Source organism: Schistosoma mansoni (genome assembly GCF_000237925.1).
Source record: "Schistosoma mansoni, WGS project CABG00000000 data, supercontig 0222, strain Puerto Rico, whole genome shotgun sequence".
Classification (NCBI taxonomy): domain Eukaryota; kingdom Metazoa; phylum Platyhelminthes; class Trematoda; order Strigeidida; family Schistosomatidae; genus Schistosoma; species Schistosoma mansoni.
This window is the reverse complement of record NW_017386088.1, coordinates 89,985-111,339: the sequence shown is the minus strand read 5'-3', so window position 1 is coordinate 111,339 and position 21,355 is coordinate 89,985. Positions and strand designations below refer to the sequence as shown.

The 21,355-nt window shown below is 35.4% G+C and overlaps 2 protein-coding genes across 2 annotated transcripts in view; both read right to left on the bottom strand.

Moving 5' to 3' along the window:
- The window catches only part of Smp_142030 (AMP-activated protein kinase, gamma regulatory subunit, putative), a gene marked incomplete at its 5' end in the record, with an annotated part of 15,412 nt that extends 14,229 nt beyond the window's left edge, over positions 1-1,183 (bottom strand). Inside the window, one exon of the mRNA XM_018792087.1 lies at positions 1,001-1,183. Within this exon, the coding sequence (XP_018647266.1) occupies positions 1,001-1,183 (183 nt within the window). The remainder of the gene's footprint in view (positions 1-1,000) is intronic.
- Positions 1,184-3,078: 1,895 nt separating this feature from the next.
- Positions 3,079-21,355, bottom strand: part of Smp_212370 (AMP-activated protein kinase, gamma regulatory subunit, putative) — a gene marked incomplete at its 3' end in the record, with an annotated part of 36,655 nt that continues 18,378 nt past the window's right edge. The window contains exon 4 of the mRNA XM_018792076.1: positions 3,079-3,300. Coding sequence (XP_018647265.1) covers positions 3,079-3,300 — 222 coding nt within the window. The remainder of the gene's footprint in view (positions 3,301-21,355) is intronic.

Genomic DNA, 21,355 nt, shown 5'->3' with positions numbered 1-21,355 from the left:
GGCTCGAGACTGGTAGGTTCTGGGTTCGAATCTCGCAGGTGCGGTATCGTGGGTGCGCACTGCTGAGGAGTCCCACAATAGGACGAAACGGCCGTCCAGTGTTTCCAGGTTTTCCATGGTGGTCTAGCTTCAATTGACTCAAGCTTTCAACTATGAAATATACTAAACCTCCACAAAAACCCCTTCTGATAACTGATATTTCACTGAAGTACTAAGGAGTGTAGAATGATTGTCAATTAAATTTTAACTCCATTGTTTTTTATGATTATCTACAGGTTACATTTATTTTAGGTCGGCCGTTTTGATATCCATTAGTAAACATAACAGTTCGAATTGTATTCCATTTTAATTTGTCAAGTCTATTTTACTTCAAATAGTTTTTTTCTTATCGGAACATTTTTCTAAAATTGAGGTTAACTACTTAATACAATTACTTAGTAGTATAACTATCCTAAACTAATTGTTTCAACACAACTCGGCCAACGAAGTCAAGAGGTAAAATATAGGTCATTCGTTTCATCCTTAACAGTGTGCACCTGCGATCTCTGACGGGGGACTCGAACTCAAGACTTTCAGTCCCGCAAACGAACTCTCAATATCTAGACCATTGAACCGGCATCCAACAGTGTTAATGTTCAACTTCAATCGACCCATGATCTTACTCAACAATTCATCCATTGTCTGAGGTCGATAACTGTCTCCACCCGACACACGCGCGCTCGCACACGAGACTGGAGGTTCTGGGTTCGAATCCCACGTGAGGGATCGTAGATGTGTATTGCTCACCAGTCCCATACTAGAACGAAACGATCTTCTAGTGCATCCAGGTTTTGAATGGTGATCTTTGACTCCTGAATTCAACTATTACATTTACTACGATCTCCGCAGATCCCCATTCAGATATGAATTTACTTACAAGGGTTTATATTTTCCCATAATTAACTCTAAAGACTAAAGTTGTCCAGTAATTACTCAAATAAAACTCAAAAAATAAACTTACAATCACATCAAATTTTGCATAAATTTCAATAAGTTGACCATCTTCATCATTAACAATCGGCAGACATGATACTTGATATTTCAGAAATAGCTTTAAAGCTTCTATAATTGTTGTATTATTTGTAATTGTTTGAACATTTGGTTTATAAGTGCCTAGTTTAAGCTCATGTAAACTCTTTGACATAAATTTGACTGGAGATAAATTATGCCTCTGGAAAAAAAACAAGAAAAAGGGAATTATACAGAAAAGCAAACATAAATGAAAAAGAAGGTGTAAACTAAAGAGTAGGTTAAGTAGAAAGACATACCATTTAAAGATAAAGAGAGTTCGACAGTTATTCATACTTGACCGGTTGGGTCTATTCAACAGTAACAACTGAACGACCTCATTCAGAGATTGAACTCAGTAAACTTTCAGCTCTCACGGTAAGTTCAGTATATACAATAAGCTAGGTAACGGATTTCCACGAAACTTTTTAACATTGTGCGAAAAATCATTCAAAGTTCTACACAGTAACCATTAATGGAACTTTAATTGTCTTCAATTCAATGAAAAAGGTTGTGATTAACTGACGATGGATTTTTAGATTAAATGGTCTAAAATTCAGTGTTATTTATTTGGATCCATCTTTTATTTACATTTCATTAAATATGTTATATCTAGAGCTTTAGATTCTTGCTATGCCGCGTACTACTAGACTACTTGAACGATCGAATCCGCAACGTTGCAAGAGAGAAGATAGAAGACTAGTAAGTAGGAATGTTATTCCCAAACAGTACCAAATATAGTACAACAATCGCATGCATTTATAGTTTTTGGCTGAAAGTAAATCATTATTTCGGACAGCCAATAGGCACATAGGGGGTCCTTCTTATTCATCTAATAGGGGAGTTATACGTCGACATTCTAGAATGTTCCTCGAGCGATGATTGGATGGAATGTCTTCAGCTCTTTCTGGGCTTCTTGAGGCTTCCTTGAGTTTACCAACGAGCCATCCTTACAAAATACAACAATACTTTACAGCATTTATCGCATGCATTTATAGTTTTTGGCTGAAAGTAAATCATTATTTCGGACAGCCAATAGGCACATAGGGGGTCCTTCTTATTCATCTAATAGGGGAGTTACACGTCGACATTCTAGAATGTTCCTCGAGCGATGATTGGATGGAATGTCTTCAGCTCTTTCTGGGCTTCTTGAGGCTTCCTTGAGTTTACCAACGAGCCATCCTTACAAAATACAACAATACTTTACAGCATTTTTCGCTTTTTTCTTTCCTGATATTTTGAAAGTAGTTCATTTACTATGAAACATTTTGCGAGCTCTGACTTGAGTCATACATTTTCATATGAACTTTAATGGCACTAACTCAATTGTTCAGACCAAAGTAGACGAAATTGAGTTTAAACCTATGACTTACTTGTTGTAAATCGAATTTTTTAACTACTAAGCTACGCCTATAACTATAATATATAAAGGAAGAAGTGGACAGCTGTTCCATCAGTAGTGCAAATTCATGACTCTGCTGCTAGGGATCAAACCCCGGAGCTTCTGTCTCGCGCTCGAATATATAACCTATAGACCACCGAGCTGGGATCCAACGGTGTTAATGTCTAACTTAAACTAACCCACAGTATTGAGCGACCATCTTCCATAGTCATTTGTGAGTATCTTCCTCACACACCTGACATGATTGAGCTCATCTGATCATAGCTTCTCACTAGAACTTCGGCACTTTCCTTTCTAAGCTAATCATAAGTAAGGACATGATAATTGTCAGTATGAGATTGTTGAAATTGTTGAATTTTATTGAAATCACTGACCAGTCTAATTCGGACAACCAATATCGTGAATTGATTGGAGTTGAACTTGTAAACCATTTGACCTCGGCTCATTAGTCTAGAGATTAAGCGTTCTCTCGCCGAACCGAAAGTTCTGTGTTCGGTAACCAGTTGTGGGAACATTGACTTCTACTGCTGGGGAGTCGCACACTGGAACGAAATAGACATCCAGTGCTTCCAGACTTTCAATAATGGTCCAAATTAGGTCGATTTATGATTTCAATGAAAATTAACAATCTACAAAATCTCATACATTGCATACGAAATAGTACTAACATTTAAATGTAAATACTTTAATATCCGTTTATGTGTTAATATATGTAATGCATTGCCATGTAATGTATCAATAATAGGTAATCGATGAAAACGATATTGTAATAACATTCTTGATGCATCCAATAATGAACATTCAGGTGTAACATGAACTAATGGGATTGTAGTGAAATTTTTATTGATTTCTGTAAAAAAAAGAAAGAGGTAAATATAGATGAGAACATTCTTTAGTTTATTATTGGAACCAAGATAGTTTATCATGAAGTGAGTCATTAGTAAGTAGTTGCCAATTATAATTAATGCTATTATTAGCTTGAAAGGCAAGTAGAGATTATATAATCCTTTGGTAAATTCATCAGTATGAAGACTTCTGACGAGTCTCACGATAAGACGAAACAACTGTCTAGCGTTCTTTGGTTTTTTAATATTTATCTAGGCTGTAAACTATCTTCAAAGCTGAAACGTTTGCACAGACGTCCTTGTCATTACATTTTTGATTTATACTTCTCATAAAAACTCAACTGTTACGAGAGTTATCCTTAGTTATCTGCTATGACCATGTTCATTGTAGCGTAGCCGTACACACTGGTTAAAAGAAAACAGATTTAGTAAATGCTAGGATTTCCCGTGAAATCTTTTATGAAAATCATACTCTAAGATGGATCATTCAAATGATAAGTAAATGGAAAAATGACTGAAAGTTCTCCGTACGAAAAGTGCAGTAAACGTTGAAAATAGTCTAGAATGTCACTGATTTATTAGTTATTTTATAATCGATTTCTGTTTGTTGTAACCGAATAAGACACTAGTGTAAGCACTAATTGTAACCGCAGAAAAACTGATACTTGTTATTTAATATTATTTATTTATTTATTTAAACACATAAATATTGGCACAAAAGGGCACCAGATATATATGCGCCACACAAATCTCATTTGATTTGTGTGAGGGCTGTGATAATGCCCAGGTGCCCAAACTGAAACAGGTGGTTTTCTCAGGGGGCCACACCCGTAGCCTTTGACCTAAAGATATGATCCACAATGCTGTGGAGCATCGTGAGGAGATGCAGTTCCGTGATAGCCGGTGACCAACGATTGATTCATACGCTATTTGTTCCTTCAGGATACTGGAGCCCATGTGTACCATTGGTTTGGAACGAGGGTTTTCCTACTCCCCTAGGTGGACTCTCCGTGTCCAAAAACCCGGTTAGAGCGCCGGACATTCGCATTTGGTCCTCTCAATTTCGTGAACAACACCCGTGGTGTGAGAAGGCAGTGAATAGGACTTCCCTGTCAGAGGCTATATATTCGCCTGGCCATGTGAGAGCATTTGGAGAGGGAGAGCGGACTCTCTCCAGTCTCGGCCGCACCAGGGCATTCGGGGACAAAGACGTGGTGCCCGATGGACAGGACTAATAAAAATCGACAAAAGGAAAGACGTGAGACTACAAATGAAGATGCTATAATTCAGTCAATCAGTCAGTTATCACCAACATAGCAACTGTCACAGATGTACGCTGGCCCGAAGTTTCATACTGAATTAACACAACGAGTTGAAATTTACAATGTATATAGTAAAAGAGATCGGAATAATATAGTAGTAATGACAATGAAAAAGACTGAACTTTGAGAATCGGGTACAAAAGTTACAGTAGAAAGGTATATACAGAGGAATACCGTAATTTAAGATGGAGAAAAAAATATAGAAATTGAATGTACTAACAATAAATTTATAACTGACCAATCACTGATCAAAAACAAACTCAGTTATATGTCACTTACTTTCTTGGTCAATAGTAACATTTGAATACATTAAACTAGGCAGTATTTGACACAAATCAACCAAGAACCTAATGGGCGTATACAATCTATAATAGCAATATATTAATTTTAATAGTAGAGATCATGAATCAATTGAAGCTAGACCACTATGGAAAACTTGGAAGCACTGGACTGCCGTTTCATCCCTTCTGATATTAATCAACATATGCTCACTAGTGACTGGCTTCAAGAGGTATTTCCTAGAGTTCTAGTGGGAAGCAGTGACCAGTGGAGTTCAACCAGGTCTGTTGTGAGATAGTAACACACAGAAGACATTGGTGGATGTGTCGCTCAATTTCGTGGATCGGTTGAAGTTAGACATTACCAGCGTTGGATGCCGGCTGAGTACCCTACACACGCGCGCTCGCACACGAGACTGGAGGTCCTGGGTTCGAGTCTCACGTGAGGGATCGTGGGTGCGCACAGCTCACCAGTCCCATACTAGAACGAAACGGTCTTCGGGAGCATCCAGGTTTTGAATCCTGATCTAGCTTTGATTGACTTGTGTATTCAACTGTGATAATTTTTATTTATTTACATAACTATATGTCTTTTTTCCCAATCGGTGAAATACTAACCAATTAGAAAGAAGATGACGAAATAATGACACTGTTTCTTTTGCTCATTGGATCTATTGTAGTATTTTAATGTTTTTTTTAACTGATGTGTATCGAATCTTATAGATAGTATCGGAAAAAGTACTTTACCAATAATATGATGGCTATATTCAGTCAATAACAAGTCTCAATTATAAGGGATTTATGAATATCGTCAGTTTCTTGGACATCATTTATATAGTCGATCGATCAATAGATTGGCTTGAGTGTAATTCCAAGTAGTTGCGAGTGTATATGTATATATAGGTAGAGAGAGAATGACAAGCAGACAAACAGCTAATAAATAGACAGATAGACGGAGTTATGAAAGTCTAATCAACTAGTCTGGTCTACTTTACATACTAATAACTAAACCGGCTTTGTAAATTTCAAAGTTTGCTTTGTTAGCATAGTGAAACCATAATTTGTCATGCTGACTAAAATGTTACAAAAAAGAGTGAGTGCTTCTTTGAGCGAAAAAGAGAAACTAAAGAAGTGATAAGTTTTAAAACCAGGTAGTTTTCCCCTCTAGATGATCAAAGGTTCTGTTGTTGAAAATGGAGCATTATGTAGTGGGTGGAGAAAGTAGTAGTGTCGGTGTTAGCGAGGGAAGAGAAATTCAGGAACATAGTATTACTTACGGTTTACATAAGCATTACAATCATTTCAGGCTAAAGATAAACGATATAGAACTACTAGGAAATGAGTGTTGGAATATATATTTGTAGACTCATGAAAATTAATTTGTGACTATCATCATGATTAAGGTCAGTTAGTAATGTAATCTACAAAACCGAATAATCTCTATTATCCCCTACTATTAATAATTTTATATTTTCAGAAGGTGGTTTTGTGGAGATTTTAGTAATTTTATATAGTTGAGATTATGAGTCAATTGAAGCTAGACCATCATGGAAAACCTGGAAGCACTGGACGGCCATTTCGTCCTATTATTGGACTCCTCAGTAGTGCGCATCCACGACCCCGCTTCGTGAGATTCGAACCCAGGACCTATCATTCTCGCGCGCAAGTCACTTAACCGATAGACCACTTAGCCGGCATCCAACGTTGTTGATGTCTAACTTCAACCAATCTCGCGAGGCGGGATCGTGGATGCTCACTGCTGAGGAGTCCCACAGTAGGACGAAACGGGTGTCCAGTGCTTCCAGGTTTTCCATGGGGGTTTAGCTTCAATTGACTCATGATCTCAACTATATAAAATTTTATACTTTTTAATAAAAACAAAAATTAAGAATAGTGCTAGATGTCTTTTTTAGTCAAATTTCAATCTGTACTACATTTCCATTTTTTTACATAAGGTTGTTCCCGTGGAATCAGAGCTTGAAGTCACTAACTTCTAGTATAAGCCATTTTGGTAAATGCAGACTACTTGGTTGGGGTCCGCGTGACTATCGTAACCAATGCTTGGAGACTCTTGGTGACATGGCTCAGAATCGATCACAATGGCACAGGTGTATACACTCTTTATCTTCTCTTAAACCTTGAGATTAAAATTAATTCATAGCTTTCTTTCTTCGTGTACTATATCCTTATATACAACCTATTTTTATATACTACCACCACTAAATTAACTACTTCTTTGAATCCGGTGTTCATCTTGTTGTGCTAATGAGTGAGGTATGGCAACTTGGACCGATACATATATGTGCCTGGTCCTACGTTGTAGCTGACTGACTGACTGACTGTTCCCGTGAGATTTAAGTCTCACAGTGAGGATAATACCACTGACTTAATAACTGTGGGTCGAATAATTAATGTTTCTTAATTCTAGTCAACTTTCAGTAATAATATAAACAACTCAGTGGTCTAATGTTTTAGCTTTCAGCTCAAGACTTGAAGGTCTCGCGTTAGACCCCATGCGGCAAGATGTGTATGACTTTTTGTACAGCTATATAATGAAACAAAATAGCTGTCCAGTGAACCCTGGTTATCAGGAGTACCTTGACTGAGGCTAATCTGTGATGAATATAGACTTACTACTGAAGTTAGTTCAAAATGTATATCACATAATGATATCTGTGTATGATCCAGCATTGTGCTCATTTATTTAGCTTAGTGAATAATTTACAAATCTGATCTATACATATTGATATTCAATTAAGATTAAATATAATTGGATTGATTAATGTTATATGACCGAACACTGTAATTTATTTAGGTCAATAAGCTATTAGTAGCATTTCAAAATAAGAACATAGTTACAATTATGAAACGAGTTCAAGCTATTAATAGATACACTCAGCTGATAAAGTCTATCACGTCGGTCTATTCTATATATTGATAAGCTAAAATCACTTCACTATATTTAATCGGTAATTGCCTTGGGCTATTCGATATATATATAATAAGAAAAGAATGGGGGTTTGTGGAGATTGTAATGATTAACTAATTGAAGCCGTATGAGCAGTCTTGAGCACTTATCAGTCCTGCACTCTGCCTAGCCCAGTCAGTTAAGTCCAGAACATCAATAACAGCCTCTGCAATATCAGTCATTATTCTCAATCATACTGAGTTTATATACCAAACAAACTGACGACATCGTACCACAAAGTAGAAAATACACATTTGTACAAGATTCAGCCAAATGTGGCTGTGAATGTGGGGAAGAGTAATTAATAGACTAGGGATAACTCAAGAACGACAAATCGTATAGTAATAGTCTATAGGTTGAAATAAAGCTTATAATAAGAGGGATACGAATATGAATAGTTTAGTTACTTAACAATTATACAATAAGAAATACCAATATCACATTGGTCCATAAATAGTTCACAAAGTTACCATTCATAAATCTCCATCGGATATAACAATTACCTTACTAATTTCTCATTTTATGCTATGTATAAAGTGTATCAGTTGACTACATGAATGATAAAATATTGATTAATCAATACACTGCAATAAATCTAAGGTATTTTTTTGACTTCCCTAATTCAATAATCCTCTTGAAAGCTGTTCACTAAAATATCTCTCAAATTTTAAGGCTTATTTAATAGATTGCAGTGCATAGATGGAGAAACTTCAAAATTGAAAATGGTTCTTATCAGTCTAAGAGAGTTGTGGAGAGATTATTTCAGAAGGTGTTGTATCTAAAACGAAATCATCATTACAGTCATTCAATCCGCATTCAGTGTTGTGGTCTCCATATATACATATTATTATATTTTCATTTTTATATATAGTTGAAATCATGAATCAATTGAAGCTAGACCACTAAGTAGAACCTGGAAACACTGGACACCCGTTTCGTCCTATTTTGAGACTCCTCTGCAGTGCACATCCACGGTCGCACCTCGCGAGATTCGAACCCAGGATCTATCAGTCCCGCGCGCGAGCACTTAACCGATAGACCACTTAGCCGGCATCCAACGGGGTTCATGTTTATTAATTTAATTTACCTTTAAAATAACGATCAATAAATACAATCGTTAACTTAAATTTGGTAGTTAATTAGGATGCACAATTCACTACCTAAGTGAACTAATTAATGGTTTCATTGAATTTGATCTAACAAAACAATCACATGAATAGGAAATGAAAATGAATAATAATAAATCAACTGAAATGAATAATTATGATATGGAGATTTTGTTAAGATGAATGTAATTTGTAAGTGATATTTGTCATAGATTGAGTTCATTTCGAATACTGAAGCACTGGATAGCAATTTCGTCCCAGGAAGTGACTTTTCAGCACTGTTTTTCTTCGATCTTGCTAGGGATCAGACCCAGGACCTTCATGACTTGCTGAAATGGTGTATGCTTCGGGTCAACTTCACTAGATCATCAGTATCTCACACTCAACATGGTAAGGCTCCAGTGGTCATCATCCCTCATTTGACCTTCTGAAATAATCTCTCCACAACTCTCTTAGACTGATAAGAACCATTTTCAATTTTGAAGTTTCTCCATCTATGCACTGCAATCTATTAAATAAGCCTTAAAATTTGAGAGATATTTTAGTGAACAGCTTTCAAGAGGATTATTGAATTAGGGAAGTCAAAAAAATACCTTAGATTTATTGCAGTGTATTGATTAATCAATATTTTATCATTCATGTAGTCAACTGATACACTTTATACATAGCATAAAATGAGAAATTAGTAAGGTAATTGTTATATCCGATGGAGATTTATGAATGGTAACTTTGTGAACTATTTATGGACCAATGTGATATTGGTATTTCTTATTGTATAATTGTTAAGTAACTAAACTATTCATATTCGTATCCCTCTTATTATAAGCTTTATTTCAACCTATAGACTATTACTATACGATTTGTCGTTCTTGAGTTATCCCTAGTCTATTAATTACTCTTCCCCACATTCACAGCCACATTTGGCTGAATCTTGTACAAATGTGTATTTTCTACTTTGTGGTACGATGTCGTCAGTTTGTTTGGTATATAAACTCAGTATGATTGAGAATAATGACTGATATTGCAGAGGCTGTTATTGATGTTCTGGACTTAACTGACTGGGCTAGGCAGAGTGCAGGACTGATAAGTGCTCAAGACTGCTCATACGGTTTTCGTGTATCATTGCTTTGATCGAAAATTCGCTCCTCTCTAATAGGCGGGGATTATCACGATCATATATAAACAGAGCACGCGCACACTTATTCGATATAACAGTGATTAAAGATTATCAGGATACAAAAGATATAAGTAAACCAAAAGTAGGATGAATTTGTATTCCTTTTGGAATTTTATCATTAACAGTTGAATCCACGGAGCCTCTGTCATTTTATTTATGACATCATCATATAGTGGTACAATTTTATTTATTTATTTATTTGAACACGTAAATATTGGTACAAGGGGGCACCGAATACATATGCGCCACACAAATCTCATTTGATTTGTGTGAGGGCTGTGATACTGCCAAGGTGCCCAATTCGAAGCACGTGGTTTTCTCAGGGGGACACACCCAGAGCCTTCGAAAAAAAGGTCTGATCCACAAGGCAGTGGAGCATCGTGAGGAGATGCAGTCCCATGGTAGCCGGTGACCAACGATTGGTTCATACGCCATTTGTTCCCTCGAGATACTGGATCCCATGTGCACCATTAGTTTGGAATGAGGGTTTTCCAACTCCCCTAGATGGACTCGCCGTGTCCACCGACCGGGTTAAATCGCCGGACATTCTCTTGTCATCCTCTCAATTTTGTAAACAACAGTAATGCCACGAGAAGCAGTGAATAGGACTTCCCTGACAGAGGCTATATACGCGTGGCCATATGAGAGCATTTGGAGAGGAAGAGCGGACTCTCCCTATTCTCGGCCGTGCCAGGGCATTTGAGGGTCTAGTGGTACAATAGAAAAAAGAATCTAAATCTCTAATGAATTTATTAGTTTTAACCTACTAGGAACTTGAGAATCTGAATAGTAACCTTATAGTTATCAGTAATAAGTAAGACATGATTTTTCAAGCATTAATTTAAACAATCAGCTATCTATAAAATGGTTACAATTAAAATTTTAAAAAAAGTATTGACAATATTTTAATTAATCTATTGTCATAGCAATATATACATACTTACACATTGATCATTTAAAATAGAATACAATGAAAAAAAAGTATATTAGTCGATATAAGTAGTTGATAAATGTAAAAATTTTATTGGTTAAGATAATAAGTCAATTGAAGCTAGATCATCATGAAAAACATGAAAGCATTAGACGGCCGTCCTGGGTTGGAATCTCACGAGGCGGGATTGTAGATACGCACTGCTCAGGAATCCCACAATAAGAAAAAACGGTCGTCCAGTGCTTCCATGTTTTCCATGATCGTCTAGCTTCAATTAACTCATGATCTCAACTATATCAAATTACTATAATATCCACAAAAGCCTCTTCTGATATTAAATGTAGAAATCACAAGAAAATCAGGATTTCCGTTGTGTTTCTTTTCCCTATTCACTAGAGTTTATTTACCTCACTAAGTATTCCCCTATCCCTTTTGTTTTTTTTTAAAAAAAAAATTAAACTAATCGTTGCTCGTTTGTTGCTCTTTTTTCAAACATTGACCTTGAAAACAGACTTTGTTTATCCGATAAAGTGGATCACGTGGTCAAAAAAAACATATGGACATGGCAGCAATTAACTGATATTATTATTATTATTATTATTAATTTAAGAGGGTAATAATTTACAGACATAAATAAAATGAACAAATTTAATTCTATTTCAAGATTACATAACCAAAATTACTATCATCAATATATATGTGTGTACTATACATATATCGATATATCGGATATTCCCCCCCCTCCACAAAAAACAGTTCTACAAGGATGACCTTCAAAAATCTAAATTTGTCTAACCAATCAGAAAATGGTAAATAATATCAAGGAAAAAAGTTATTATTTTTAAGACTGGGGACTAATGATATGAAATTTAGGACCGTCATATTATAGCTGATGTCTGTTTTTTTTTTAAAGTGAAAAGCCCAACTTTAATTACTAACACTAATTCTTCACTTTATTTTGACAGATACGCTATAACCTTGAAATGATTTATACTTTCATTAATGGATTGGAGATAGATTTTTACCTTTATCATAGTTGTATATTACATATAGGGGAATTAGAAATATGTATAGAGGCGGCTAGAAGTACTAGAATTTGAAGTTAATTGAATAAGGAATTAAAAATTCTAGAGAATGGTACTTGAAATAAAACTTAATAATTTGTCTACGTTCCATGAGGAAGTCAACTACGTTTACATACTGAAATGAGGCATATGAATTTGAATTTGAATGAATTGAACACATAAATATTGGTACAAAGGGGGTACTAGATATATATGCGCTACACAAATCTCATTTGATTTGTGTGAGGGCTGTGATACTGCCCGGGTACCCAGATCGAAGTAGGTGGTCATCTAAGAGGGCCATAACCGGAGCCTTCGACCTAAAGGTCTGATCCACAAGGCAGTGGAACATCGTAAGGAGATGCAGTCCCATGGTAGCCGGTGACCAACGATTGATTCATACGCCATTTGTTCCCTCAGTATACTGGAGCCAGCCCATGTGCACCATTGGCAGTGAGTAGGACTTCCCTGACAGAGGCTATATACGCGTGTCCATGTGAGAGCATTTGGAGAGGGGGAGCGGACTCTCCCCACTCTAGGCCATACCAGGGTATTTGGGGGCGAAATGAGGCATAGAATCGATCTCATTAAAATCTGATCACAAATATAGTCTGATAAATATATGAGTCTATAGAAGGATAGAAGAAACTGCATTATAAAGTGATCTGAGATATTCTTTTAATATGAAAAGAATGATCAAAGGTTTAGAGTAGAATAAGAGGATGAAAATAATTTACGGACCAGAAATACGCTTAACAGATATGAAAAAGAAATGATATAACTGAATAATAGTTATGAAAAATTGTTAGACACCAATAATAACTAAATTCAGTAATCTGGAAGTTGGGCGCTCGCAGGCAAGATAAAATGCCTGGGTTCAACTCCCGAATGCGAGGGTATTGATCCACACACTTGAGCCCCTTACTAGGACGAAATAATCATCCAGTCCTTACATGTTTTCAATAGTAGTCTAGCAAACATTAGTTCGTGATTTAAAACATCGAGTAGAACTGTTCAGCTAAAAACAACTCATTTCAGAAAAAAACGCCTAGAATTTAATACATTTCAATACATTTCAATAAATGGGTAAACGATCATATTTAAAACTTAAAAGCCATAGATCTAGTCTGAAACAGATAATAATATCAGAAGGGGTTTTTATGGATATTATAGTAATTTTAATAGTTCAGATTGTCAGTTAATTGAAGCTAGACCATCATGAAAACCATAGAAGCAATGGATGTCCATCCTGGGTTGGAATGTCGCGAGGTGGGATCGTGATTGCGCACTGCTGAGGAATCCCACAATAGGACAAAACGGCCATCCAGTGCTTCCAGGTTTTTCATGGTGGTCTAGCTTCAATTGACTCATGATCTCAACTATTAAAAATAATAATGTTGTTATTTGACCAGTGAAACCTTAACACCAGTAAACATGTTCATACCTGTAACATAAATAGAATGTATTAATAAATGAAATCAATTCAACCAGGTCTAATATGTACGTGTTTCTATATTATTATGTTTTAGTTTTATTCCACGCTCAACGTAAATTTTCATCTTATTTAAAATGGAATAGCTTTGTCATAGGATGCTTATCTTTTCACACTCACAATTTGGAAAAAAATCAATGGATCAAACGAACATTACTCAACAGTAAGATCAATAGATTAATTAAAAAGGAGGGAATATATAAAGGTGACTAATAGTATCTACTTTGAATGATTTATCGATTGCATAGTGAAGTGATGGTATTTTAGTGATAGCCAATGTAACCTCATTTTTTTCAGGTGAAAACTATTCACATTGAATGAGTGATAAAATGTTTTAAATGAGTATGATTTCTAGTAAAGGTTGTATTTATCACGTATCACTGACAATCAAAGAACATTGAGCAATCAGTCCTTGTTAGTTTGAACTTACCAGTTTTCCATGAACCTTAGGTTTTACATTGAAAGCCTTATTTATGGGTTATTTAGTAGGTAGAGAAATTTTGGTTTTCGGTTCATTTTCAATGTATAGTGGGAAGACAAGACTAAATTCCACTAGTTAAGGATTCTTAATAAAACTTCAAGGAATCTATCCCAAAGCTGGTCACAAGTTGGTATATGATTATAGCTATGTATAGTTCATTATAGTGGGAATTTATCGATTGAATCAACCGAGATAAACCTTTAGATGAGATTATTTGACATATAATTCCCTTTCACGCTATTACTAAATAAACAACAAGAAATTTCGAAGCAGAGTTGGGTAGTGGGTAGTAATAGAATCTATGACCCGCCTTTCGTTCTATTTAGGACTTTTCGTCTAGATGTATCTGGATTCCAATGTTGATGTTTACTAAGGGACTCAAACCTAGTCCTTTCGCTGCAAATGTCAATGCATTATCCACTTAGCTACTGAGTTCAAATAGCCACAACCATGTGCAACGATATGAATTATAACTCAAATGTATTGGTTTGAACCATCTTGATCTGTTTAAAATTTTTTATGAATGATAATAATATAGAAGCAATCTCCTCAGGATGAGAATACGACAAAAGAGACTGATCAGTTACTCATTAACACCAACAGCGGTAAGATTCAAACAATTACAATTGATTAACATCAGAAGGGGTTTTGTGGACATAATAGTAATTTTAATAGTTGAGATCATGAGTCAATTGAAGCTAGACCACCATGGAAAACCAGGAAGCACTGGACGGTCGTTTCGTCCTATTGTGAGTTCTAGTGCGAATCAGTGACCACTAGAGTTCAACCGGGTCTGTTGTAAGATAGTAACTCGCTGAAGACAATGGTGGACGGTGGCGCAGTTTCGTGGATTGGTTGAAGTTAAACATTAACAACGTTGGATGCTGGCTCAGTGGTCTAAAGGTTAAGCATTTCCACGTGAGACAGGATAGTGGGTGCACACTGCTGAGAAGTCCCACAATAGGACGGAATGGCCGTCCAGTGCTTCTAGATTTTCTATGGTGATCTAGCTTTAAATGACTCATGATGTCAACTATTAAAATTACAATTGAATTAAAACGATATAGAAGTACTGTACACATTATTGGGAAAAAGTGTTTTCAAATTCTAAGAAATGTTTACAAAAATTATCTAGGTATAAAATAAAGAACATTTACTCACTAACAATGACCAACACTTTGAGAATCTAATAAGAAACCACAAAGTATCGAGTTATTGATTTATTTACAAAGGGGCACCAGATATATATGTGCCACACAAATCTCATTTGATTTGTGTGAGGGCTGTGATATTACGCGGGTGTCCAGACCGAAGCAGGTGGTTTTCTTAGGGGGCCACAACCGGAGCCTTTGACCTAAAGGTCTAATCCACAAGGTAGTGGAGATGCAGTCCCATACGCCGTTTGTCCCCTCAGGATACTGGAGCCCATGTGCACTATTGGTTTGGAATAAGAGTTTTCCAATTCCCCTAGGTGGACTCGCCGTGTCCACCAACCCGGTTAAAGCTCCAGAAATTCGCTTTTAGTCCTCTCAATTTCGTGAACAACACCCCCTCTGAGAGAAGGCAGTGAGTAGGACTTCCCTGTTAGAGGCTATATACGCGTGGCCATGTAAGAGTATTCTGAGAGGGAGCGCGGACTCTCCCGACTCTCAGGCGTACCAGGGCATTTGAGGGCAGTATTGAGTTAATTAGGTTGGAAACATTACAATTTGTTAACGATAATGAATAGCAAATCTGTAGTACTGTTTTAGTTTTTCACTGTCCTCCAATAGTTGTCAATTCTTGATGAAAATTATACTAAATTGTATACTATCTTTACAAAAACCAAATAATTTGATGGGACACAATTTGTGTGTGTGTGTTGAGACTGAAAAGAAGTATGAAATTAGCATACCAGACATGCTAATTATGTACACATATTTGAATCTATTTGTCTATGTATTTAATAAGAAATAAGTTATCGATAATAAGTAGAAAAAAGTATACTACTTAAGTATTCATAGCAATAGTTCCAAACAATCAAACATACATAATATGTCTTAGATTATTAAATAGAATTCGATCCACGTATATATATGCGAGTGGGGAAACCAAGAAGTAGAATGAGTCCATGAAGTCATTGGTTGTTAGAGTGGGTCTTGTTCAAGTAGACACAGACTGCCTAGGTAAGGTTCGAAGGATCATTGTAACTAGGATTTGGTGAGCTTAGCTGACATGGCCCAGAGTTGGTAGCATTGGCATGGATGCATTTACTCTTAGATTTTCACAAGATCTTCAACCTGAAAATTATCGTAAACTTTTGATTCCGTGAATATACTCGTTCTTCTCTAATTGTATTGTTCATCCCTAATCTTTTCTACTATTACAGATACTATCAATATTGTTAATTACTCTTGGGATTTATCTCGAAAAATCATATCACTGTGATGATGTACTGCAGCAAGTTGGACCGATATGGATATGCGCTGGGTTCGACACCGCTTGATAATGATATATATATATATACATATGAGTAGTATAAACTGAATATTTGGATCAATATGTACTTATTTCGTCCAATGATTTGTGTCTAGAAATCTTCCACATGAAATATTCAATATTTCTTTATCTTCTCTCATCAAAGATTGTCATCTTAAATATTTGATTCATGTAAGTTGACTAAAAAATTTCATTATTTATCTGCAAACTACAATATCTATGATAATATTGGTTGTAAGTGTACTTATTGTTGCTATGGTTAAACCGGAAATTCTAGTTAGTAATCAAAATGGTCTACATCATGAATGGTTTCTCCAAATAACTTATGCTAACAACAATCCGCGTCTCTGATTTATGCACATGACCAGTAGTGTTTAGTAATGCTGTGATTAAGACCGATATCACTGATAACATTAGATGATCGCCACAATAATGACTAAAGTTCTAATCATGAAACATTGAATGTCGATTGAGTGGTCTAAAGTTAAGGTCATCAAGTGACTACCAGGTCTCATGTTTAACCTAATGTATAGGGTCATGGGTGTGTACTGTTTATGAACCCGAGACTTAAGAGACACAAATTGTATGTGTTGTTTGTTTTTTAAAAGTCATTTCCTATATATGTAATTTGAAATTACAGTGATAAATTAGCTATTAATCGCTGAACTCACTGAGACGACTCGAAAGCAATTTAATTAATTCAGATGTCAGCTACATGAAATACATTCTGAGTACATTTTGTATAAAGTTCTCAGAAGTTATTAGCTCCTGAAGGATCCTCTCTCTCTCTCTCGAGAGAGAGAGCGCTATATGTGTATGTGTGAACTCTTCATGGCTTAATTTCTGGAGAAGACATACATTTATTATCATACCATTACACTTGGAAATTATCATAGTTTTTCTGTTTAAAAACATTACGTTGCATAGATAACATCTTTTCTTTTATTAAAAACTTTGGATTTTTATAGTTTGTTAATGTATGCTTCATAATAATGAGCACACGTAGTGTATATGTGTGTGCGTGAGAGAGGGAGAGGGAACAAAGGATTAGAAAACCAAGATACTCATCTGAACACTATGATTAAGAGTCCGACAAATAAACAAAGAGAAAAAAAAACATTGAAACTCAACCGACGCACATACAAGAAAGAAGGTAAAACTTAGGCATCATACGGAAACTTTACCAGAGTTCCAAATAAACCCGATACTATTATTATTTTAAGAAAATATCTATCCACAGTTACTAATTGATTCTAAATAGAACAGAATAAAATGATCTGCCTAGAGATTACGTAATGAAAAGGTTAACCAGTTATAAGAAACATAGAATTTGGTTCACATATGCATTGATTCTAGTTGTCAGAGTGAATTAATACAGAAAGACGAATAAATGATATAATAGTAGACGTAGTAACAGTACCAGTGATAGGAAAAAAGATTAGACATAAAAAATATGATTCAGGAAGAAAAGATGTAATTTTCGAACTGAAGATCGAAATGAAGATAGTAAGTGAATGAAACTGTGACATGGCTCAGAATCGATCACAATGGCACAGGTGTATACACTCTTTATCTTCCCCTAAACCTTGAGATTATAATTGCTTCATATCTGTCTTCCTTCCCATACTATATCCTTATATATAACCTTTCTTTTATATATTAACACCACTAAATTAACTACTTTTATGAATTCGGTGTTCATCATGTTGTGTTAACGAGGTATGGCAACTTGGACCGATGTATATATGTGCCTGGTCCTACGTTGTAGCTAACTGACTGACTGACTGATTGTGATCAACTCTGAGTTATGTCATCCAACGTCAACAAATATTGATTACTGCAGTCTCAAAAGTTATTATAAACATAATAAAACAAGCATACACCAACCACTATCCAATAGCCGATCATAAAAAAATTGCAACGAAATAATGTTTATTATCAGAAGGGGTTTTGTGGATATGATAGTAATTTCATATAGTTGAGATCATGAATCAATTGAAGCTAGACCACTACGGAAAACCTGGAAGTACTGGACGGCCGTTTCATCCTACTAAGGGACTCCTCAGCAGTGCGCAATTAAATTTGACGAGTAAATAAGGCATAAATTTGGATTGGAAAGGGCATCTCCTCATAACAATAGTGTGAAAATATAGTGAAGATGATTTCATCTCTATTAAAATGCTCATTTACAATGATTAGTTTCTAGTGTTCTATTGTTTGTTCTATTATCTCATCACATGAGATATTCACTGTTCTAAAACTTCTTTAAGTAGACAAGAAAACAAAAGGTAATTAAATAGTTTATGACGTACATTTGTTACTCATGTGGCTATACAAGACCATGATATACATTCATTAAGACATATTTGATACAAGACCATTTAATGATTGACATAGTTAAACAATTCAGTAATTCAAATTGGAGATAGATTTGATTAGCTAAAGAACCGTTGAGAGTCAGGGAGCATTGAACAACTCTTTCTCAATAATAGAAGACTCCTCGAGTAGTATGTATCCACTACCTTATATACAATCGAATACATTAGCTTCAGGTCTAGTGATAAATATTTTACCTTTCAGGTACTGAATCATATTAACTGATTTCATACTATTTGTTACAACTGATATAATATGGTAACCATTTAGTTCTTTTGATGTCATCTGTTGCATTCTCGAAACGACTGAAGTCTACCGATTACGACTTCCCACTGAAACTTCGGACACTTATCTGGATGTTAACTATCGGCGTGCATTTAATTGTTATTTATTTGATTAACTGTACGTTGTTGATGTATACTATTTAAGAATTTCATACTAGCATGAATGAGTTAATTGTTCATTGATTCCTGGTTCTTACTGCCTCATTCGTTGGATTTAGTCAATGAAGAAAGCTATTTGTCAATAATAATTAATAAAGATTAGCTATTTATGGTGCAGATCTAATATTCACTGCATAAGATTGTTTGAAAATCAAGGGATTACTGAACAATTGTCTTATTTTAGCCTGAAAAGCCTCTCAGAAATGGTGACATCATATGAGTCGAACTCATAGTGAAAACTTATATCAACAACCTCATTTGTTTAAAAAAGGAAACCAGCATCTGTAATCACTATTTAAGATGGTGGTTAGAAAACCTTAGACCTAGAGTTCGTGCTATTTGAAACTCATCAGCATGACTTACTTGTTATCCCGAGGCAGGTATCAGTTCCCTGTTCTGTAATACCTTGATTTTCAATTAGTGTTGTGCAGTGAATATTAGATCTGCACCATAAAAAGTTAATCTTATTAATTGTTATTGACAAATAGCTTTCTTCATTGACTAAATCCAACGAATGAGGCAGTAAGAACCAGGAATCAATGAACAATTAACTCATTCATGCTAGTATGAAATTCTTGAGTAGTGCACACCAACAACACACAGATATACCTTACTGACGAGTGCCAAATAACAAGAAACTTAAGTTCACTGTTTCCTGTTGATTATTTTCAAACATCAGCTCATATCTTAACATAACTTACGTAATGTTAAGTCATTGAAACTAGTGGATACACTACAACTTGATCGATAGAATTCAATTAATACTAAGAAAGATTTTGACATGCACAACACTGATTGATTATATTTTTCATCATTTTCATTGCCTCTCCTTATGACTTCCTTTAAGTCTAAGAAAAAAAACTGTATTTTGACAAGTCAATGATTTGCATAAAAACTTAATAATTTATCTGTCTACTATCAGTCTATATGGAAGCATCATTGATGAACAAGGAAGATTTGATGCAGATGTAAAGGCCAGGATTGACAAAGCAAGGACAGCATTCCTACAATTGAAGAACATATGGAACTCAAAACAACTATCAACCAATATCAAAGTCACAATCTTCAATACGAACGTCAACACAGTCCCACTGTACAGAGCTGAAATGTGGAGAACTACTACAACCATCATTAAGAAGGTACAAGTATTTATAAACAGTTGTCTACGCAAAATACTCAACATTCACTGACCGGACACCATCACTAACAACCTACTGAATGAGAGGACAAACCAACTTCCAGCTGAAGAGGAAATTAGGAAAAGACGTTGGAAGTGGATAGGACATACATTTCAGAAATCACTAAACTGCATCACGAGGCGATCTCCAACTTGGAATCCTGAAGGGAAGCGGAAAAGTGAAAGGTCAAAGAACACATTACGCCGGGAAATGGAAGCAGATACGAAAAGGATGAATGTTAACTGGAAAGAACTGGAAAAGATTGCCCATGACAGGGTTGAATGGAGAGTACTGGTGGGTGGCCTATACTCCTCAACGAGGGGTAACAGGCATAAGTAAATAAGTAATCAGTCTATATATTTTAATGATATATTTTATTGATAATATTGTTACGTCATACTGTATACACGATTATATTTGTTTTCTGATTAAGATATTTAGTTTCACTTCTTTTGAATTACATAACAGCATGAAAATAAAATTGATTTATTGGTTCCTGTTGCTAGACAATATCAACACCTGGTAACTGAAGTAATCATTCATGTATGACGTAAATAGGATCAATCAGTCAATATATAGTAATGAGATTCATATAAGTACACAATCTATGTCGTCTACCTGTAAAGTGAGATCGATAAACGAACACACCAATGGATAAGGTGAAACGTTCACCATCACATTAACTTTTTTTTTACCTTATATGACTATGTCTTGTTTATCCAACTTTCCTAATTTTTTGTTCATTGTAAAACAATATTCGCCATGCC